Source organism: Fomitiporia mediterranea (genome assembly GCF_000271605.1).
Source record: "Fomitiporia mediterranea MF3/22 unplaced genomic scaffold FOMMEscaffold_16, whole genome shotgun sequence".
Lineage (NCBI taxonomy): Eukaryota > Fungi > Basidiomycota > Agaricomycetes > Hymenochaetales > Hymenochaetaceae > Fomitiporia > Fomitiporia mediterranea.
Window position 1 is genome coordinate 828719 of NW_006760401.1, and position 22288 is coordinate 851006.

The window sequence follows — 22288 nt, forward strand, 5'->3', positions numbered from 1 at the left end:
TCTCTTCGGTCGTTGCTCGACGGAGATGCAGACTGGTACACTTATACTTGTATGTACACTGATGTGGCGATTCGTACGACCGAGGAAGATCGACATGCACTGCCTGAACAGAATGAACGCTGGTAAATAATCCCTAGCGGGTTTATAAACCATATCCAGCTGGCACCTTGAATGCTAGCCCTCTCTAACTATTCCCTACTTGAAGTGGCGGCACAATGCCAAGGTCAGTCTATGCTACGATTGCTCTCGCTGCTGTGGCTGCGTGCTACTCTGGAGGGCATGGCTCAGCGACGAAGGAAGCAAATTATCATCTGAACATCCAGAATGCTGAAGTCGTTCCAGATGGCTTTACGCGCTCGTAAGTTAATAGTACATGTCATTGCCACGTCTGTACATTGACTGCGTAAACAGCGTCGTTTCAGCAAACGGTACTGTACCAGGCCCACTTATTAGCGGAACCAAAGGCGACCGGTTTCTTGTACGCGAGCCGTATTCTAGACGTTTTGAATGTTGGACTTACCAAGCTTGGTGTCCCCTTAGGTTAATGTCACTGACAGTCTGACCGACAAAAGTATGATGAGAGGCACATCAATTGTATGAATTAACATCAATTCTCGAAATTGATTCTTAATGAGCCGTGTCCGTCCTGTCCACAGCACTGGCACGGAATCTATCAGAGGCATTCAAATTTGGTGAGTTCTAGTCACGTACCGGAAGTCGTCTGCCGTTGTTCTGAGTCGTTCCTTGCCTTAGATGGATGGTGCTGCCGAGGTCAATCAATGCCCTATCATACCCGGAAATAGTTTCCTGTCTGTGCTAGTTTCTTCCTTTGTATTCGTATGTTCTTCTAACGTTTGTGTTAAGGTACAATTTCAGCGTTCCAGATCAAGCAGGGACATTTTGGTACGAAGATCCCCTGCTTATCTACTCCTCAGACTCTCATTTCGAGATATAAGGTATCATTCCCACTTCTCCAATCAATACTGCGACGGTCTTTCTGGTCCACTCGTTATTTACGGTGTGCATGATTAAACGCTGTGTTACTTTCAGATGAAGCTGACTGCACCCGTGTTAGATCCTCACGATCCACTCAAACACTTATATGATGTTGACGATGGTTCGTTCAACTTGACGACTTTCGCTTCCAAATATTAATAATTTTCCCTTTCAGAGTCAACTGTGATAACTCTTCAAGATTGGTATCACAGACCCTCGCCCTCTATTTTCCCTAACTGGACGTCTATAGCACCGTGAGCCTCGACAAATGCATCTAAGATGTTCAGCTAATTGAGCGATCCGATAGTACACCAAACTCAACCTTGATCAACGGACTGGGTCGGCGGAGCGATGATCCGTCTAGCGAACTTGCAGTAATCCATGCGAAGAGAGGCAAGCGTTATAGGTTCAGGCTAATTAACACGGGCTGCTTTCCTTCGTAAGTTCAAGCGGTTACCGTAATGTGACAGAATATTGAAATCACTACGTGGATAGTTTCACATTCTCTATCGATGGTCACAAGCTGACGGTAATCGAGGCTGACGGCATTGAGACAAGACCTCACACCGTCGACTCGCTTGAAATTTATTCGTGTAAGGCTCAAAGTTGAATGGTCACGCATGCATATATTAACATTAAGCAGCACAACGATATTCAGTCGTCGTTACAATGGATAAGCCTATCGACAACTATTGTGAGTCCTTGTTCGAGTCTTTACTCAATGATGCTCATAAAGGCAAATTAAGGGATCCGCGCGATTCCGTCAGTGGGAAATAACAGCACCGCTAACGGAGTGAACTCGGCCATTCTACGATATCATGGAGCTCCAAATGCTGAGCCTTGCGAAGAACGCACAAATAAAAAGTCAAGGGAGCTGGATATCCTGAACGAAGCGGATTTGCACGTACGTGTATGCTATTCTTTCCCATGATGTTGTTCAAACTTATTTGTACATCAGCCTCTCATCAATCCTGGAGCGGTGAGATTTCTCTTAATGTCTTGTTATTTTTGGTAGTGCTGACGAATGTGCAAAGCCTGGCGAGCCGTATCCTGGCGGCGCGGACGTTGTCCTGACTCTACAACACGGATTCGGCTCACAGGGAGGATTTGTGATTAACAATGCAACGTTCATGCGTAAGTCGAGTTCTCTTGGGCCTTCGACGCAGGATGACCAATCGGAAATGTATATACCCAGCACCAAGTGTTCCAGTCTTGTTGCAGATACTAAGTGGCAATACGAACGCAAACAGCTTACTTCCGAAAGGCTCCATATACGGTCTACCACGGAACAAAGTGATCGAAATCATCATCCCCGGAGGAGGGCTCCACCCTTTCCATCTCCATGGACACACATTCGACGTCATACGTGTTGCGAACTCGACTGAGTACAATTATGTCAACCCCGTTCGACGAGATGTGGTAAGTGTTGGTAACGTGGGCGACGAAGTGACGCTTCGCTTCGTCACTGATAATCCTGGGCCATGGTTCTTGCATTGTCATATTGATTGGCACCTTGCGGGAGGACTTGCTGTTGTCCTCGCCGAGGCCGCGGAGGATGTAGCTCAAAACGAACCTGACAATAGTACGTCTATTATCTTTCCCGTTGGTTACTAGATTCGGTTTGGTTGACCTTGTATATAGGTGACTGGGATAATCTATGTCCACTTTACAATAAATTTAATCCAGACAAGCATTTCGAGTCAATTTTCTACTCACCCAAAATATGAAAACGCCTTTCATATGTACCCATACACCCGTCCATGTGGTATATCGGTGCATACAGTGTCCTTTCTTTTCATCTCATTCTTCACCCCCGCTTCATTCGTACTTTGGACCTTTAGTCGACTACTAGGGACTTTGTCGTCTACCTCCCTTAACTGTTGCCCATTTCCGTTCCCTTTCTCTTTATTCTTTCAATCTCAAGGACTAATGACTCGAACGATTTCCGGACGCTCGTTTCACTCTACTTTCCTTCTCTATTCCTCCTCTTCCGCTTTGCTTCTATTTTTATTTCGTATGTATGTCACAGTAATCTGCGTTGCAAAAAGCCTGACCTGTATTGCATCGTATTAAGTTGCGAAAAGTATAATCATAAATCATAGGTCAAATGAGAGTGATTTTTTAAACTTTATGGGATCTGCCAATATTGAAGCGCACAAGCAGTGGAATGGGCAGTATCGAGTACCTAACACCTTTACGGTAAGTAACGGCATTTCGTCGTTACGGCCCTTTGTCTGGACATTGGCTAAAGATGGATGGATACGGGGGCGCGAAGGAGAGTTGGTCCTGTGGATTCCGCCTGATCTCCGTCCTACACTTTGGCGCCTGCAGAATACTGCAGTTTTCAGTTGTCCATTCTAGACTAGGCTAAATTTTACGAATGCTGCTATTGGCTAACGATGGCAGGAATGTTTTGAGCCACCCCAATAATCATGATTTCTTTTCCTATAGTCAACGTCAACATAACTAGGTATTCCTAGTCTTGCCTGTAAGATCCTTACAGCCTGTTTGTATGAGAATAGTAACTTTTACACAAGGCTCCTGACTTGCTGTAATTACTGTAACAGTACTATAACAACCATTACAGAGCTGCAAGGATTGAGTTGTGCTAAAAATAATATTGTCTTATAATATTTGATTATATAAATTAGTGTTATACTTTGTAATATGAACAAATTGGAATAGGAAGTGCATATATTCACCTTTTATTCATGAGTTGGTGGATATTCTCTCCCAAGGGTTCTCCTTTAAAACTAAATGCAAATATATCCTTATTAGTACTAGGGTCTATTTCATTACAGAGAGGTTTAGCCTGTTCTGTACTGTAGTTGTAAGATTGTGAAGAATAGGGCTAAAACAGCTAGAGGCGGGTGCTCTTTATATATACATTACTGATACTACTAGGTGAGTTGAGTTGAAAAGGTCTAGTGTATATGAATGCTTGGCTTGTGTTTAGCTACAAAGTGGTCATTTGTGACATGAGGTATACCACAACTGTAAAATGAATGAGGACCAATGGGTGAAATCAATAAGCATTTCTTGTCATGGTAGTTCATTCTGTACAGTCGTGTTGTGATGCAGGGTATTGATACGAGAACAGAACTTGTGTGGACATGGTTGTATACGTGCTTGTGTCGAGAAAGGTGACAAAAGAAAAAAGGAAAAAGAACGAGAACAAGGAAACAAAGGAAAAAAGAAAAGAAAAGAAATTCTTGCAACCCACGTAACTATCGACGAACACGCTTTACATTTCCTTCATCCGAAACGTCTAATATACCGAATGGCTGTCTCGTAGAACGCGCTTGGGCAGCTGCGTACGAGACCCCTAGTCCCGTTCCTGATCTTCCTCCTGTCCCTAGCGGAGTTGTATCCCTATAGCAATGATTTATTGTTAGTATTAGTATTAATTGTATGTTTTCGGTAGAATAGCGGAATTGAAAGAGTCTTAAGTGAATAGCTTACTTCATTGTTTCAGCAGATCTCTTCGTCCCCGTTGCCTGCAGCGTCGTGCCCTAATAATTGATATTGTTAATGACATGACAAGAAATGTGAATTATACTACTTACCATTCCAGGAGGGAAGTTAAACCCACCCATACTAGACGTCCTCGGTTTCCCATTCCCGACTCCAATCGTCTTTGAAGAAATCGAAGTTGAAGAGGTGTTATTTGGAGCGGCAGTGTTCTCGCTAATACTTGATTTAACACCATTTGGATTTGATTTCTGGTTCGAGTGTGTGTTCGTGGGCTTGTTCGAAGATGGATGGTCGCGAGGCTGCATAACGCCATGCTTGATGATAGGAGTTGTCGAATTTGTTTGGACGGTTGGAACGTGCTGCATTGCAGCACCTGCTGATTTTCCTGTAGGCCTAGCGATATTCTCGCGACTGGATTCCTGCAAAACACTCCTCGATACACCCTCAACAAGCGTCCTCTGATCCGAACTCGACATCATCGTCATTCCATCCACCTCTCCACATTCACCATCCTCACCGTCATCAATTGGCCTCCCAATATCTGCCATCAACTCATTATACACCTTTCCCTCTCCCTCACCTTCTCCCTCGTCCAATTCGGCCATCTCCAACGCAGCGAGGACTTCCTCGTCGTCCCAGTCAAATGAGAACGTCTCTGATTGTTCGAGGTCTTGAAGAGCTTGGGCTTGTTGCCGGTGCTGAGCGTTCGTGGCGTTTTGTCCTCTTTCTTGACCTTGGCCTTGTCTGACGTAATTTGGTTGGTGAATACTTTGAGGAACTTGGTGAGGTGGCTGAGCCTGAGGAGGCCTGTTAGCTTGCTGTGGCTGATGCGTTCTCGAAATCGACGAATTCGCATTAGTGGCGCTGGCATTCGGATCTCGAGTGGTACTGGCGTTAGCAACTCCACGTTGGTTGGATGGAACGTTCACCGGTTGACCTGCTCGCGTAGCATTCTGCAGAGGCCCGTTCCGTACAGGAGTACTCGTCGCAACGGGGTGTACATGCGCAGGAACACCACCGCTCCCTGGTCTACTACCACTGCTAAAAGACGTGTTTGCATGCGAATGGGAATTAGGATTGTTGACGCCAATAGCTTTAGGGATGACTATGTTCCCTGTCGGCTTAGATCCGGAAGAGTCCACGTTACCAGAAGAGGGGGCTGTCATCTTTGCGTTTGAAGTGGGGGCGTTATTAGGAGCGTTCATCGCATTCGTACTCGAGTTGCCTTCTTGAAATTCCGGTCGTCGGTGTAATGCACTTTTATCAAATTTTGTCTGTATAACAGCACCGCAAGTATAATATTAGCATATCTATTACTAAAGAGTATATAAATACGAAGAACAAATACTTACAGGCGGAACAGCCATTTTAACGATCTCCTTCGCATACTGTTTATCATACAAGCAGTTGCCGAGCAAGTTCCCAAAGTTTCGTAAAGCTCGCTTGACACCGTCCGTAACCGCTTCTTTCTTGCACTATCCCACAATAAATCAGCCACTTGAGAACACCAAAAAGGGGATCATCAAAATACGGAAAGCACAGACACACACCTTATCAAGCGCAGCCCCTTTACTCCTCGAATTCTCCAACATCCCATACCCTACATCCTCATGAAACACTCCATCCCTAAGCGTAACCTTAATAACAGCCGAAACACCCACACTCCACCTCCTCGTCTCCTCATTATAATCCATGAAATCCGTATTAAGGTTAACGATACTCGAAGACCAGCCGTTAAATCCGAACACCTCGTTCGCGAGGTTGATGATCTTCCAACCTTCTGCGTATGTGAGTTTGGGTCCACCTGCGGGCCCTGGACGGGTGGAGATGTATTCCGGTCCGAGTTTTTTTTCGAGTTTGGTTTGGAGTTGTTGGTGGGTGTGAGTGTCGAAGGATATTGAGTTGGAAGTTGAGGCTGAGGACATGCTTAAGTTTGGGTCGATGAATTGTTGTTGAATAGGGAAAGAACCATGCATATGCGGAGCATACGACATCGGTCCACTTATGGCGAGCTGCGAAGGCTGACCAAACGGCGGCGCACGAGACATCTGGATGCGATGGTGTTGCCCAAGAAGATGTGTACTCAGCGAAGCATATATAAGACTTGAATCACATTAGCAAAACGAATTGAGCTTATGAACAGACATTCAGCTTGAGGTTTACGTCGTCGATAAAGTCGAAGTACGAGTTTAAATAGAACGCAAGAAGTGCAGGGCGCAGAAGCCACTGTACGATCACGTGCAATAAACGCGTTATGGCTTGTTTACGCGCTTGAGTCACGTTGTGCACTTCAGCACAACAATATATAGAATCATCCTAATGGGGATGCATAACCTCGGGATTATAGCCACGCAAAATGCACATCAGACTGAAGATATCGTAACTGCGAAACGGTAGTTATGACACAGGTATGATCAATCGTTCAATAAACGTACAAGGACATGCTTAAACCGCAATAATAAAAAAACAAACAAACATTTAGTCGAGCGTAACAAGAGTTGGAAAAAAAACGACCATGAAAAAGAACATAAAAGTAAGAAAAAAAAGAGAACGTGGAAACAGGATATGAGGATATGAAGATGCGACAGCAAGTGACTAAAAGGAGAGGGAAGAGAAGGAAAGAGGAAATCGTTAATGTGATATGAGGGTGTAAGGTAAGGCGATGTCAGGCGAGTACTGTGAGTTACAGACACGGAGTTGATCGCCGACGAGCACGGTACTCAGTGAGCTATTTACATCGCTGCAGCCGTCATACTAAGCCCCGGAAAATTCGCTCGAACTACACCTAAAAAACATTGCTGTTTAGACGGCTATTTTAGACGGGCCTCTGAACCGGGAACTCACCTGCTTGGAGCTGCTGACCCTGTGCAGTCGGCTGCAACGTTGGCCCCGCGAACGCCGGTGTATCTTTATTCTCCAGGTCCGCATACATGACAGTAAACTCTTTCAAGTTCTTCTCCCACATATCCGGATCCCAATATGTGAAGATACCCTGCTCGCCCGCACCGTTCTCGATTGTTTTCGACTGTCGAGGGCGATTGGTCTCTTTTGTCAACCATAGCCGGTGTTCTTTGCTAAAGCGCCAATTCCTCGCATGTCTAAGATGGTAGATAGTTGTCAACAAAAGCTAGAAAAACGGAGACAAATGCCGACTTACAATTCCTGAGCAGCAACTTCCTGTAATGCGTCCCGAGGATGTGCATAAAACATATAGAACAACGTCTCTTCGCTAAATGCTTGTGCTTTGGCCGGTCCTGGTGGAGGTGCATTCACGCGATAGCATTCAGGAGTACGGAATTCGGGTTCAATAGAATGTGCAGCTGATGAGTCTGACCACGGAGTAATGAAGGTTGAAAATAATGACCTAAATCGCCATCAGTCACGATATCATAATGTAAAACAAATTGAACTTACTCTTGGTTTTGCATATCCAACCCCATCGTCCCCAAGTCCGTACCCATAGACAACAACGTTTGATCTCCATCCAAGTTTTTGATGGCATTCAGCAGCCCTAATAACCCCCAACGGTCAGCAGGAGACATGAGGATCTGTTGTGCGGGCGTCTGAGGTGCTCCAGAAGCCGCTGTTGTCGGTGCACTCAATCCAATTGGTCCATCATTAGCGCCGAATGATGCCTGTTGCGATTGCTGTTGAAACGGTGGAGGAACACCTGGCGGAGCTACTAATTGCTGGCTAGCTTGTAATGACCCGTTTTGCTGAGCCAAAGAAGTCGTATTTGTCCCATTCCACGTGTTCACCTTTGCATTCGTCCGTTTATCCGCTTCCGATGCAAGATTGCGCTGTGTCCCGCTGAGATTAAGAAGCCCCGGAGGCATGGTCTGACGTGGCTCGAAACCATTTAATCCGGGTGGATGACTTGTATCTTGTGAGGACTGCTGATTTTGCGATGATTGAGCTGTTGAAGTAGGCTGCCCTCCGAGAGCCGGAAAATCGTCCGGAGTGAATTCCCGTGTTTGCGAATTCCCTCCCGCACCGCTCTGCCCATTCGTCCCACTCCCAGGTGCAATACCCGTCCCCGCCTGACTCGCATAACTCGAAGCTAAGGTAGTTGCCGGACTGTTTGTCGAAGCATTTAACGTCGCCGACCCCGACCCGAGCGCAGGAAAGTCATTCGGATCTAGTGCACCATCATTCACTGACTGATTTGCTTGCCCAGTCGCAACACTCGGCGTCGTTAAGTGCGGTGGAGGCCCTCCGGCGGATGATGCGGCCTGTTGCTGCTGCTGTTGAAGCTGCTGGCCAAGCACGGACGTCGCCTGAGTCTGTTGATGCGCCTGCGGATGTTGCTGTTGCTGTTGCGCAGACTGAGGCTGCTGGATCACACTGCCAAACGGGAAAGCCGCTTGCCCGCGCTGTTGCAGAAAACCAGGTGACGGTAACACAGTGTTTTGCCCTGTCCGGTATGCAGCAGCACTGGGCATCCCCGGAAACGCTTGCTGCTGTAGAGGATTTCTTGAAGGTATCCCGAAGGCGGAGGCTGGGGGAAATGGCCCGCGGAAGGGAGCGCCGAGGCCCTGCGTCGGTCCCAGATTCGGAGGACGTTGCGGAGGTTGACCTGTGATGAATTCAGTCAGTCAATAGACACCCTGCTGAGAAGTGACGCAATCAAGGCGGAATATTACCTGGTCGATTCATGATTTTTGGGGAGTTGCGGTAATGCCAGACAATGTGAGGTGGAGGTAGAGGAAGAAGAGGTGACAATGGCTGTTTGGCTGTTCGATGTCGATGACCTGTGCCGTTGTACACAGTGGCACGCCCATTTTGCTTCTCAACTCCCAACGCGGATGAGAATAAATTGCCTTGTTTGGAAATTGAAAGAGATTCACTGCAATTTCCTCCTCATTGTTCTTGAATTCAATCCACTATGGCAGCAGTAGCAATGTAACCATTCGGGACAAACACAGGGAAGGATTCGTGTAGCAAGCATTTCAAAGATTGCTTAGAGTCGTCATGTTCCTACAACTTGAATGACAGGTAGTCTGGCAAAGAAGTTGCTGTTTCTGCATGAGAAATTCTGCACCTCAAGTGCATGAACGTCCCTTAACATTATTGTACACACACTGTTAACTGTGGCCTGTGTCTATCTAGGCTTTATTTTTTTTTAAACTGGTTTTCTCTTTTGTACCAACTGTGTTGACACAGTTTGGCTGACATCTTCTAAAAGGTGTTTGACCTTTTTTGGAAGGATCAGCATGCATTGATCAAAGTCTTTGTCTTGTACCATCACTCACCCTAATAATTTAATTATTTCTTGATAAGCCAAACTGTTAGGAAACACTTAAATTACTGTAGTAGAGAAATTTTTTCTACTTTATAAGTTCAAGATGTACAAGACAATAGTCTGGTCAGCAGTATTTACTGTATAAGGCAATGAAAATCCTTTCCAAAAATGGGTGTCCAATCACTTTTTCTGAACGTTCAGTAACTTCAGTTCCTGTTTCACTTCTTCCCCTAAAGTTTGATTCGTACTCTCTTACCAACAACAATTGACTTTATATTGAAATACTGTCTCCTCTAACAGAACCTCTATCCGATTCCGAGTGTCATTCTGCTGCTGAATGGGTGTCCATCAGTGTTCCGTTCTATGCATCCATTACAGAAAGGATTCGAACATCAGACGTGCAAAGGATTTGTGGTCAAAATTAACGCTCCGTTTATATCCACCTATGATCAATCGCAAACCTTGCTTACAATCGGAGAACTATCGATAGAGTTGTACCTAGTAGCCGTGCCACCCCCTTCATGGCCTCCACCTACTCGATCTTGACAGGTTCGCATTTTACTCTTGTTTCATTACTACACTATGTTGACGTACGCAATAGTGAACCGCACCTCCGAAATGAAAAGGGGCACAATTGTCCGAGATACATTGTTTACATTGCTCTCATCTCTTCTCGAATCTCTTCTAAAGCCAACGCATAGTATCTATACAATTTACGAGTTCCGCTGAATTGGGTCGACTAATTCTGAAAAGCCGACTCAATCCGGACGAGATGAACGTATTTGACCGGCTACAGTGCCTTTTTCGCGGAACGCACGCAGGGATATAAAATGAGATCGTGGAGTGGGCGTCATCAGGCTCGGATCAGAACGTCTTCTGGTTGCATGGCGTTGCAGGTTCTGGCAAGAGCACAGTTAGCATGACGGTCGCGGATCGCTTCCGTGCTATATCTTGCCTTGGTGCCCACCTTTTCTTTCAAAGAGGGAAGAGTGAGCCCAGTTCCGTCATTCGCACGCTCGCTTCATTTGATGCCTCGATTGCCAAACACGTCCTCGCGGCAATTGAGCAAGATAATGACATCGCTCTGGCTGCAGGGACTACCCAATTTTTGACACTTGTCAATGAACCTCTCATTCATTGCGGAGAGGCTATGCGGGGACCAGTTATTATCGTTCTCGACGCATTGGATGAATGCGGAACAAGCACCAATCAACAAAGCTTGCTAGAAGTCTTGCGAGAAGGATTTCCTGTGCTCCCAAAGAATTTCCGGTTTCTCATAACGAGCAGAAAGGAATTGGACATTGATCGAGCACTATCTTCTCGGCCTGAGTCCGTCTATGCTGTCGAGCTGGAGCACGACTCGACGAGCTGCAAGGACGACGTGCGTCGGTATATTGATCACGAGATGCGCAAAAATATTCACTAAAAATATGCTGAAGATTACGGATGATTGGCGATTGAAAATGGATCGCCTCGGAGATGCAGCTGGTGGACTTTTCGTCTGGGCATCGACAGCCGTTAAGCTGATAGATCGTGACTATCCCTCCCGCCGACTAAATGACCTTGTGTCACAATCACAATCCCTCTCTGGACTCAATAACTTGTACCGTACTATCCTTGACACCTCGGGTATCTCGTTCGATGACAAAATATCCAAGGGCAATTTTTCTCAAGTCCTTAGCCTCATTCTTCTCTGCAAAATCACGTTATCCGATGGCGTAATTGACGGGATTCTAGGTTATCCGGATGAAGAGTCATCACGTCTTGTTCTTTCGCGTTTACAATCCGTGCTTGTATATATTCCAGGAGCACCTGTTCGCATTTGCCATTCGTCCTTCTGCGACTACTTATTGGCTCCAGAACGCGAATGCGATAATTGGTATATTGATTTGGAGTCCCAGAAGTTATTCCTTGTTACGCGATGCTTCGGCGTGATGAAAGACGGGCTCCGGTTCAACATATGCGGCATTGACTCATCGCACCTCTTTAACGATCAAATCCCTGACCTTCCAGATCGCGTTAGGGTGAACATTCCTCTGCACTTGGAGTATGCATGCCTCTTCTGGGCGCAACATCTACGCGAAGTACAATTCTCACCTGCGTTGCTGAGCAAACTATCAGAGTTCCTTAATAAATGTTTCCTGTATTGGCTTGAGGTGATGAGTCTGTTGGGAAAGATCGGCATCGCTGGCCAGGCTCTCCTTCATGTCATGAATTGGATCTCAGTGAGTATACAGACATGCAGTTGGTGCAGAAGCTAATTCCATTCGATCAGTCACACAATACAGATGTCTAAGGGATGCTCGTAGAATGATCACTGTATATTTGCCTTCTATTTCGCGATCGACACCTCACATCTACGTGTCTGTCCTTCTGTTTGCATCGATGGAGTCAAAGTTTTTGATGAGTTTGTTGAAACGTGATTTACTTCTAGTTCAAGTACAGCAACTTGGCGTAAAGGAGCGGTCACCACTCTTGAAGAAGCTTACAGGACACACCGCTGTCGTCACTGCTGTCGCATTTTCACTCGACGGTACTCGTATTGCCTCCGGCTCCAGTGATATGACAATTCGAGTTTGGGACGCTGAGAGTGGTCGAATCATTTCCGGCCCTTTCGCAGGACATACAAGCTCAATCCGGTCTGTTGCTTTTTCGCCCGACGGCACGCTCGTCGTCTCCGGTTCCTCTGATAGAGCAATCAGAATCTGGGATGTTGAGAGTGGGCGGGTCATTTCTGGACCTCTTACAGGCCATACCAGCTGGGTTTATTCTGTTGCTTTCTCGCCGGATGGGAAACTTGTCGTCTCTGGATCAGCCGACAAGACCATCTTGATTTGGAACGTCGACGGTGGACATGCCCGTTCTGGACCCTTCAAAGGGCACTCCGGCAGTGTCCGGTCTGTTGCTTTCTCGCACGACAGCAAACGCATCGTTTCCGGCTCGGATGATAAGACAATTCGTATTTGGAATGCCAAGAGTGGACAGACCATTTACGGACCTCTCGAAGGTCACGCAGGCCATGTTATGTCAGTTGCTTTTTCTCGTGACGCTAGGCGTGTCGTTTCAGGCTCTGTAGACCGAACAATCCGAGTCTGGAACGCTGAGACTGGGCAATGCATTTCCGGACCTCTCATAGGACATACAAGTGTAGTGTGTTCTGTTGCCTTCTTGCCGGATGATGAACGTGTCATCTCTGGCTCTGACGATAGGACAGTTCGAACCTGGTACATTGAAAGCAGACAAACCGTCTCCATCCCTTTTGAAGGACATTCCCTAAACTTTCTGTCCATTGCGTTCTCTCCTGACGGAACCCGTGTCGTCTCGGGTGCCTGGGATTGCACAATCCGAATCTGGGATGCCGAGAATGTACAGTCAGGTTCTAAGTGTTTCGAAGGGCATGGACGAGAAATAAATTCTGTTGCTTTTCGCCCCATGGCAAACACGTCGCTTCGGGTTCGCATGACAATATGATTAGAATATGGGACACGGAAAGTAGGCGTACTATTTCCGGACCCTTCGAAGGGCACTCAGGTACAGTCTGATCGGTTGCCTTCTCGCCGGATGGAAGATGTGTTGCATCTGGTTCCGATGATCGTACAATTCGAGTCTGGGACACTGAAAGTGGAGAGATGGTCTCTGGATCTTTCAAAGGACATAAAGATGCAGTTCGGACCGTCTCCTTCTCCCCAGATGGCACACATGTTGTGTCCAGCTCTGAGGATAAAACACTCCGCATGTGGGATGTTAAGAGTGGTCAGATGTCCTCTGGTCCTTTCGAAGGGCATAAGAGCTCTGTCCGGTCTGTTGCTTTCTCGCCTGATGGGAGACGTGTTGTCTCTGGCTCCCTCGACAAAACGATCATACTTTGGGACGTTGAAAGTGGGAATGTGATTTCTGGAACCTGGAGAGGACACACAGATTCAGTTCTGTCAGTAGCTTTCTCGTCCGACAGCACGCGTGTTGTCTCCGGTTCTGCTGACACAACCATCTTGGTCTGGAACGTTGCGAGTGGACAAGTCGTAGTCGGGCCTTTTAAAGGACACACAAAAGTGGTTCGTTCAGTGGTATTCTCTCCTGATAGAACACGCGTTGCCTCCGGTTCCTCCGACAGGACGGTTCGAGTCTGGGACGCCGAGACTGGACAGGCCATGTTTGCGCCTCTTGAAGGACATACGGGTTCAGCTCGGTCTGTCACATTCTCTCCCGATGGACGACGCATCGTCTCTGGTTCCTGGGACCGCACAATAAAAATGTGGAATATAGAAGGTGATAGACAGCTTCCATCTGGTCATGCAGTCTGTGACTAACGTCTTGTCTCTTTCTTTTGAAATAGATCCTGTTTTTGACTGGACCTTGGACAAAGACGGATGGATACGTGGACGCGAAGGAGAATTACTCTTGTGGATCCCTCCATATATTCGTCCGACGCTATGGCGCACTCAAAATACCGCTGTGTTCAACTGCGCATTCTCGACAAAGCTAGACTTTACGAACGCTGCTCTCGGGAAACGATGGCAAGAGGGCTTCGCCCGACCTGAGTGATACCGTCATCCTGTCTCTCGGTTTAAGCGACTTGATTATATTTTGTATCATCCTACAATGCCTCAATCCTTGTTCGTAGAGTATACCAATTACTGTATAACATGCTTATCAATATCAACCTAATTCCATATTTTATGTACGTCCAAGTGTATTTTATGGAGCATATATGCAGTATTTTATCCCTCACCTTGCGAATACATATTATTTAAAAAGCATATTTATAACGTACCGTAAACAACAAACTTTGCAGATGGGAAACACTTACCCCCTTTGGAAACAGACAAATACTGCCAATGACTTCAACTGGATCCTCCTCGTGCTTGAATTCAATTCCCACACTATGGCAGCAGTAGCAAGGTAACTACATTGCAGCATCTGAAGGAGTACTTATTAAAGAAACACTATTAGATCTCTCGCGTCTTGTCTTTTCTGCAAGATTATCAAAGGTGCGAATCTCTCACACTTACACATGAATTACGAACGGACTAAACATCGCACCTGCAGGAGAAATCCCGAGTTTCAAACTCATCGAGACTGATCTCTCGTATGTTCATCAGTACTATGCATATTATTATCTGTGCCAATCTAGAGATTATTTCCCTCACTAGATTCTCCTTCCTCGATATCGGACCTCTTTCGCGCGGACATGCCCTAGTCATTCCAAAAGGCAAGCCCGACCCAAGCATTGTATTACCTGAATATCATATTCACGCGGAATGTTTGATAGATCACGGCGAAAAACTCACCGACGTCGACGACGCTTTCTTAGCCGATACACTACTCGTCTCAAAACGTATCGCTGGAGCTTTGGGATGCGACAATTATAACATCCTCCAGGTGAGTACAGTATTCTGAACCTCACATGTTTTATCAACTATCCTTTCACTACCATCGTCATTGCCATACTGACTAACAAACGCGCCTCCTTACTGTGCACTCATTCATCAGAACAATGGTGAGCTCGCGCACCAGGTAAGGATTCTCTCCTTGCTTACCATAATTGATTTTGATTATATTGTGTCTTGTATTTACAGGTGGTAAAACACGTCCATTTCCACGTTATTCCCAAACCCAACGCTGAACAGGGTCTTGTAATCGGTTGGCCGACTCAAGAAGCGAACATGGATGAGTTAAAGGTGCTGCATGAGGAGTTGTCAGCAAAGTTGAGAGTGGGGGAAGGAAACTAGTTCTTGAAAGTTTTTTTTACATATGAGTGACAGAATGTTTACTTAAAATGCTAAAATGCTAATGTAAATTGTATAGTAAATAAGAATTCGAAATGCTGTAATTTAATCTATATGGAGACACTGCTGCTGTCTTCGGACTTTTTCGACAAAGTAAAGCACCATCCCATTTAAATGACAATATGCATTTTATTACTAACGATACATATATAGAAATCTGTCTGCGTGCACAGCAGCAGCAGCAGAAATATATCTAGTTTCAAAGAGTGAGTTTCCCACTCTCACAAATTATTCATAAAGTAGCTATTCTTTTCTTGCTTTCTTTCTGACTTTCTTTAGCACTATGCATTAGCTAACTCTGCTTCGAGCTCGTCTGGGCTTAACAAGTCGTCAATGCTCTGTAATAGATTGTCACGTCAGACATCAGTTACTAAACCGAAAGATGGTTAAAAGGTAAGGAGTGTACGTACATAGTCGTCACTATCAGGTACAACGGTACTTTCTTGCGTAGCAGGCTCGTTTTGTTTAGGGTGGGAAACATCTGTATGTTGAGAAGATTCGGCGGAAGTCTCGGATTCGTCGGTCTTCGCCTCAGGAACAGAAGCAGGAGCATGCTCAGTCTCAGTCTCAGAAGCCGATTGGATGGTGGAGACGGCGGAGACCTGCGATTCTTCTTCTTCCAAGACGTCGACGTCTAGATCTCCTACGTTTTTCCAGAGCTCGTCGTCCTCGTCCATTACGGGCGTCACTTGTACGGCCTACAGATAACAGACGTCGCGATGGATAATCAAGCAATAGATATATAGAAGACAAGTACCTTGTCGTTAACCTCAACACCCAGCTCAAGCTCTTCAATCTCCTTCTCCACCTTCTCACGCTTCTTATCCCAATCAAGTTCTTCGACCTTGGGGAGAAGCGTACCCAAATTCGCCTGTCTATCTGCACCTTCGTTCCCTTCAATCCCAGCATGGCCTTTAACGTACACGAATTTCACTTTCGAGCCTTGGAAGTGGCGGAGGGAGAGGAGGGAGAGGAGGTAGCGAATGATGCCTGCGTTTAGGACGGGTTTACCGGATTTCGTTTTCCAGCCGTTGAGGTCCCAGGATTGGTGCCATTCTCTGAGGCCTGGGTGGTTATTAAGTATAAGTAAGGAAGTGGAAGGAGATATAAATTATGATTATGAAGGAGTGGGATTGACGTACATTTGATGGAGTAGGTGGAATCTGTCTTGATCATGAGTGGACGACCGGATGGGGGAGTTTGTTCGAGGACGCGGACGATTGCCTGCAGAAAGGTGGGAATTAACAATAAATACTAGATTTAAGGAGAATGCTACGTACAATGAGTTCTGCTCTGTTATTCGTCTGGGCGCCAGGACATCGTTCCGCAATATTCCTCCAGTAACTTTAAGACAGAGTACTTGAAAGTAAAGGGTGAAAGGAACATACCTTGGATCATTATGTCCCCACCAGACTCCAACACCCGCAACACTGCCAACCTGACCATTTCCTTTGCATGCGCCATCCGCATAAACGACATCATACCCCTCTTCGCTCTCAGCATCTTCCGGCGAGACGTTCGGTTTTGAGTTGGTCTTCGAATCCTCAGACATACCCACCGCTCTCTGGACAGGATCAAAACGAGAAATACTACGAGACGGAGACGTTATCGAGGTCGACGTAGAAGCCGTACTAGGGATGCCAACGAACTGCTCCGCCTCGCGCAGCGTCCTGAACTTTTTATACTTGGCGCCATTGAATCCCTTTACTTGTTCTTCACAGTCATCCCTGTCATTTCACATATCAATAATAATAATACTAATACTGCGGAACGCAGTCTATGATAATAATATTAGGATGCTCAAAATGAACTGGACATACCAGGATGCGTATATACCAGGAACGCGCCCTTTGGCGACTGCGTAGAAGCCTGCCTTCGCCATACGTGTGGCTAGCGATGTACGCGGACGTTGGAACCGCAGAGCGGCATGAAGGCGGGAGGAGAGGGGATTAATCTTGCGAGTCACCTGCTACGAGCAATCTTAAGGAAGAATAACTTCAATAAGAATGAAATGAAATAAGGAGGTCTAGAAGCCTCACGTGAGGGTGGACACGCAGATCGACGTGGGTGGTTTGTTAGGCCAGGGCGTTGCACAACCGTGATCGTTCCACCTTCCGTCCGACAGTCATGACGGACGACGCTCAGCGAGCAGCAAAGACTTTCAACCGTATCCTCAACCAGCCGAAACTGAGTGGCACGGCTCCGAGGACGGACAAGCAGATTGAAGAAGGTATTAAGAAGCTCCGTCGGCTCATCCTTGTCGATGGCATCCCTTACACAATCGTATGTCATGTCCACTCCGCTTTTTGTTACGTAGGTATGGGGAAGTATTGACACGTGTATTTAGGACCCAACACTACGTCCTCGAATATGGAAGATTCTTCTAGGGGTAAATAATCTATCGGCGGACAAGTATCTTCGATATGTCGGTAAGGGGCCTTGTGAATTCAAAGAGAAGATCCGGAACGATACCTTCAGGTCAGTTCCCTTCTAGCACTATTCATTCTGTTTTCCTTCTCACTCTGTCTTGCTCTTAGAACGTTGGCAACTGATCGTGGATTCAAAGAACGCGTCCGAGAAGACATGCTTGTACGCCTCCTCGATGCCTTCGTCTGGAGGAACCACGAACGTCAAGAACTCGCCGAGGTTCAACGCATCATCCCTCATCCCTTATCATTTACATATGTACAGGGCATGAACGTTCTGGCTGCCCCATTCTTATACACGATGCCTTCGGAACTAGACGCGTTCTTTTGCTTTGCGAGGTTCATTGAGTACTCCTGTCCGCTTTATGTGCAGCAGACGTTAGAGGGTGTACATCGAGGGTTGAAGGTAAGTCTACTATGCTACTTTGCATGATTTGGAACTTATGTTGTCGTATAGTTACTTGACAGATGTCTAAAGATCGTCGATCCTGAGCTCTTTGACCATCTGCGTTCGAAGAGACTCTCAGCAGAGATATACGCATTTCCTTGTCAGTCCTCTTACCTACATCTCGCTCACGCTATAATTTATCTCTGACGTCGAACAATGTCCAGCTGTTATGACCCTCTGCGCATGTACACCTCCCCTAGACCAAGTCCTCCAACTATGGGACTTCCTCCTCGCCTTCGGCGTACACCTTAACGTGCTCTGCGTCATCGCGCAACTGCTTCTTATTCGGGACGAGCTTATGGTTAGCAAAAGGTTAGTCCATCCTTACTCTTTCTTTCTTTAAGACAATAGAAACTGACGAGGCGATCTGATATGATACGATACGATATTACTTATTCTGATCTTGGAATGTAGTCCAATGAAGCTCCTCCGTACACTCCCTCCTCTCGAAGCACAGTCTATCATTGGGATAGCTGTAACGCTTGTACGCGACATCCCTGCGGACTTGTATGATGAACTTGCGCGGCATCCGTATGAAGTCCGATAGAACGAACCAAGGACGGACACTAGATGTAGAGCTTCAGGGGAGATGTGAGAAGTTACGACGTTACGACCTATACGACCTATCATGACTATTGGAACTGGACTTTTTATTTGCAGTACGCACGATTCGAGGTTCGAATTAATTGATGGTTTTTGTGTTTAGAGAATTTTTTTTTTCGTCGTGCTATCTCCTTCCATTTTCTGTTTTGGCTTTAGTTCCGGTTTGATTTTTTTTTCTTTTGCCATTTTTTCGCTTCTTCTATTTCGATTCCTTTCGATTTGTATCCAGTTGATTTGTATTTTACTTGGCTGTCTATTTGTTATTTAACGGGATTCATCAATATCATCTCGCTCAACTCTCATTATATTTCAATGCGTAAGCGTGATTGATACTAAGGTCTGCTATGTACTGATACCACCTTGTCAAGGTGTTCGGATACGTACATGCACGGTTTGGAAGTGTGTCGGATTCAATAACTCTACTCTCGAGCTCAGACTCAGTCAACAGAACGTACAAAAGCTAATATACTATTCTAAATGGTAAATATTACGACAGGTTGAGCATCACAAGTTCCTCAGAGCATCAACTTTAAGTACATTCAGTAACTCCTAACTTCTTATTCTTGTCTCACTGGTCTTCTTCTACAGTATTCATGCTGTGTATACTACAGTGCAACATACTATGACAGAGCAGGTGATGTGTTTATGCGTTTATGCGTCCGTTCGTTTCTTGAGCAGAATTTTAGCTGTGGGGTTTGGAATTAATAGAGACCGGTGATATATGTTCTCTGGCCGTGCTCCGTCTACCTCGGCTTTCACGTCATAGTTCAAAATCAGATAGGCCATCATTATCTTGAGCTCGTTCGCTGCGAAGAAGCGGCCGGGACTACGAAGAGCATATCAGGCAATCGCGTTAGTGTGGAATAGATAAAAGCGGTATCAGACTATCAGTATGAATGTATTGTATATGTATATGGAATTAACTCACCATGCATGACGTCCGTGTCCGAATGATAGATATTCCGGACTCGTGTTGACCATTTGGTGCTTCCCACCATCCTCCGGACTTTCTTCGCGCAGCTTCGCGAACCGGAACCCGTCGAAGTTGTTTGCATCTGGGTAGTAAGATTCGTCACGATGTGCTCCTATCAAGTTCGCGGCGACGAATGTGCCTGCGGGTAGGAAGGTACCGTCCGATAAGGTGAGGTTGGAGAGTATCTTGCGGTTCAGGGATACTTGAAGAGGTATTAAGATATTAGAATCACGAGGGTGTTGAATTTACTAGGGTAGACTTCCTTACGCATGTTGACAACGTTCATTCGCTGGCTCTCTTTCATGAAACTATCGAGTTTCCACATCTTCGTCATTGCGATCTTCGACCATCCCTCCTCCTTGATCACTTGTTCGATTTCTTCTCGTAAAGGTGGGTTATAGTTTGGCTCTGATGCAAGCTGGAACAAAGCTTGTGTGAAACTCCGGAAATGCAAACGTAATGCGATGGATGAGGAAGATATTCTTATGATCGAAAAGATGTGTTACCTACGTTCGAGGACGTGTGTATAGCAGCAAAGTTTACATTAAGCAACCTCAACGTAATATCGCGGACGTCTCGTTTACCGCTCTTCGGCGCATCATCAATGAGCCAAGAAATCATGTCGACCTTTATTTGGTCAGCGCGCCCTGCGATGTATTAAATGATTTAAATTTTACTACTCACTGGTTTACCTGGCCAATCATCGCCATTTTCGTCATACATACGAAATCGTTCCTCAAGGACAGGGCGGAGGAGTTTCACAGCCTGACGGACACTTCGGGTTGTTGGGCTGAAGTAGGCGCCAACAAGGCTACAGAGTGGAAATTAGTTGTGAGATATTAACTTGTAATATTGGGATACTTACGGGCGCAGAAAGTTAGGTACATCTTGGATCTTGTACACCGTTTCCATAACGTCAATAGTGAAATTGATGCTGAGCTCAATATACTCTGGGTCCCTGCCTACACAGCGCATGCAAGAGCGTGAATTACTCGTCTCGTTAGATAACCCGATACTCACAAAGAGGGACGCCGACCAAAATCCTGTTACTGGTCCTTGACACGACTTTTCTCGCTGTGTCCAATGCAGGGATAGAGACCCAATCTGAAATGATGGACCTGTTATTCACTGAAATCCAGGTGTCAACAGTTGCCAGGTAGCATACCGTTACCCTTTGGAATAAGGTCATTGAAGGCCTGCATAATCTCGTCGCGAATGTCGTCGAACAAGAAGCCCAGGTTGTGATTAAGCTGGTTACGGATAGTTCCAAGATGATACGTATCCGTTGCGAATTTTTGTCCAAGTGTCCAACAGAATGCAAAGTCCTAGGAGAAAGCGTTGTTGAGTACTAAATATCTGTAACAAGCTGCTCTATGGCATACGTCGGCTATTGCCGCAACGAAAGTAGTCGTGCTGTCCGGAGCCTTCCTAATCTCTTCGATCATATCACGGTTATTTATTATAATAGTGAATCGATTCATCTCAGCAATCTTGAAAACTCCGTTTTTGTACTGGACATTGGTATGAGTGAGATTAGTCACAAGTTAATGCAGTAAGTTATGAACAGACTTTCTCATAAGCTTGCTCCAGTACAGACTGGGCGTTTGCGATGAAGTCGTATGCATCGACGTACGATGATACAACTCCAGAGGAGCCTTCGATAGGGACGTTGACCTGTTCAGGGAACGATAAGCTAAGCTCCTCTGTAAATGTACAAGATTTACTTCAAGCTTCGTGTTTTTGAAAAGTCTGGAAAGTGAGACGACCACAACGCAAATCCCTACCAGTAGAAGGGAATGGAATTGGGCGCGACCTTCAGGTCCAACGCTGAGTTCATCTGTGTCGGCATGAGTTGCCAGTCAGAGGAGAAGTTCATAGCTCAGGTCTCTGTAGAATACTGCTCAAGTGTAGGAGAGTCGAGCGAGTAGTGAAGCAAAACCAGCATTTTGAAGGTTTATTTTATACAACAGATCTCGTATGAGGGCCTACAGACCCTACTCCCCTTTACCATGCCATTGTCTGCATAGTATAGCGCATGACTTGATACCTCAATAGTCAGATGAAACGAACGGGACGCCATCACTCCGATGAGCCCCAAAGGCTTCCCTGGAGGAGAGAAATTAGAGGCGAGTCAGTTTACCCAGAGGAACGGAAGTCTGCCTAGCAACCACTAGGATTCAAATGCTTGTAGGTGGCAAGGTACGCAAGGATTCCCTCCATTCATACATGTAGGTGCGGAGGTAACATTTAAACGGGTTTCAGATTGTGCAGGTGGCTCCTGTATTTAAACGAAAGAAGCAGAAAAGCGACACGGACGTTGAGTGCATGTAGGGATGGGGA

At 46.0% G+C, this 22288-nt stretch overlaps 9 protein-coding genes across 9 annotated transcripts; 4 read left to right on the forward strand and 5 right to left on the reverse strand.

Moving 5' to 3' along the window:
• Positions 1–17: 17 nt before the first annotated feature.
• On the forward strand, positions 18–2723 carry Fmlcc10 (type-2 Cu-depleted laccase; the record flags this gene model as incomplete). Its single annotated transcript, XM_007271270.1, has 17 exons — positions 18–358; positions 412–478; positions 541–594; positions 657–692; positions 754–809; positions 865–903; positions 957–1018; positions 1076–1117; positions 1172–1238; positions 1304–1435; positions 1492–1589; positions 1640–1690; positions 1743–1900; positions 1955–1975; positions 2031–2130; positions 2192–2578; positions 2638–2723. The coding sequence occupies exons 1-17, from the start codon at positions 216–218 to the stop codon at positions 2721–2723; spliced, it is 1599 nt and encodes a 532-aa protein (XP_007271332.1). The 5' UTR covers positions 18–215.
• Positions 2724–4042: 1319 nt separating this feature from the next.
• On the reverse strand, positions 4043–4653 carry FOMMEDRAFT_23653 (uncharacterized protein). The gene is made up of 3 exons (XM_007271152.1): positions 4563–4653; positions 4459–4508; positions 4043–4368 (listed from the first exon to the last, which is right to left on the reverse strand). Exons 1-3 carry the CDS (start codon positions 4590–4592, stop codon positions 4224–4226), a joined length of 225 nt encoding a protein of 74 aa, XP_007271214.1. The 5' UTR covers positions 4593–4653; the 3' UTR covers positions 4043–4223.
• Positions 4654–5786: 1133 nt separating this feature from the next.
• On the reverse strand, positions 5787–6395 carry FOMMEDRAFT_96620 (Rad52/22 double-strand break repair protein; the record flags this gene model as incomplete). The annotated part of the gene is made up of 2 exons (XM_007271205.1): positions 5787–5945; positions 6021–6395. The coding sequence occupies 2 exons, from the start codon at positions 6393–6395 to the stop codon at positions 5787–5789; spliced, it is 534 nt and encodes a 177-aa protein (XP_007271267.1).
• Positions 6396–7021: 626 nt separating this feature from the next.
• FOMMEDRAFT_143204 (uncharacterized protein) lies at positions 7022–8912 on the reverse strand (the record flags this gene model as incomplete). Its single annotated transcript, XM_007271271.1, has 4 exons — positions 7022–7255; positions 7315–7568; positions 7628–7834; positions 7885–8912. The coding sequence occupies 4 exons, from the start codon at positions 8910–8912 to the stop codon at positions 7203–7205; spliced, it is 1542 nt and encodes a 513-aa protein (XP_007271333.1). The 3' UTR covers positions 7022–7202.
• Positions 8913–10233: 1321 nt separating this feature from the next.
• On the forward strand, positions 10234–14254 carry FOMMEDRAFT_161781 (WD40 repeat-like protein; the record flags this gene model as incomplete). Its single annotated transcript, XM_007271272.1, has 9 exons — positions 10234–10261; positions 10414–10490; positions 10548–11093; positions 11152–11937; positions 12022–12087; positions 12158–13078; positions 13188–13204; positions 13281–13978; positions 14046–14254. 9 exons carry the CDS (start codon positions 10234–10236, stop codon positions 14252–14254), a joined length of 3348 nt encoding a protein of 1115 aa, XP_007271334.1.
• Positions 14255–14594: 340 nt separating this feature from the next.
• FOMMEDRAFT_143205 (HIT family protein 1) lies at positions 14595–15585 on the forward strand (the record flags this gene model as incomplete). The annotated part of the gene is made up of 7 exons (XM_007271273.1): positions 14595–14611; positions 14663–14700; positions 14759–14798; positions 14863–14921; positions 14982–15091; positions 15203–15226; positions 15289–15585. 7 exons carry the CDS (start codon positions 14595–14597, stop codon positions 15439–15441), a joined length of 441 nt encoding a protein of 146 aa, XP_007271335.1. The 3' UTR covers positions 15442–15585.
• Positions 15586–15756: 171 nt separating this feature from the next.
• Positions 15757–17434, reverse strand: FOMMEDRAFT_23654 (uncharacterized protein). Its single transcript, XM_007271153.1, has 6 exons — positions 17319–17434; positions 16887–17225; positions 16779–16833; positions 16641–16722; positions 15909–16563; positions 15757–15836 (listed from the first exon to the last, which is right to left on the reverse strand). The coding sequence occupies exons 1-5, from the start codon at positions 17378–17380 to the stop codon at positions 16226–16228; spliced, it is 876 nt and encodes a 291-aa protein (XP_007271215.1). The 5' UTR covers positions 17381–17434; the 3' UTR covers positions 15757–15836; positions 15909–16225.
• Positions 17435–17625: 191 nt separating this feature from the next.
• FOMMEDRAFT_114177 (rab domain-containing cell division control protein) lies at positions 17626–19253 on the forward strand (the record flags this gene model as incomplete). The annotated part of the gene is made up of 6 exons (XM_007271274.1): positions 17626–17781; positions 17846–17976; positions 18036–18330; positions 18382–18472; positions 18537–18684; positions 18787–19253. The coding sequence occupies 6 exons, from the start codon at positions 17626–17628 to the stop codon at positions 18917–18919; spliced, it is 954 nt and encodes a 317-aa protein (XP_007271336.1). The 3' UTR covers positions 18920–19253.
• A 373-nt stretch (positions 19254–19626) lies between these two features.
• FOMMEDRAFT_96742 (cytochrome P450) lies at positions 19627–21619 on the reverse strand (the record flags this gene model as incomplete). The annotated part of the gene is made up of 10 exons (XM_007271216.1): positions 19627–19801; positions 19904–20150; positions 20216–20388; positions 20469–20575; positions 20633–20759; positions 20814–20910; positions 20969–21052; positions 21114–21273; positions 21331–21459; positions 21518–21619. Coding segments are annotated over 10 exons (1401 nt in total), but the record flags the coding sequence as incomplete, so codon positions are not given.
• Between the last annotated feature and the right edge of the window lie 669 nt (positions 21620–22288).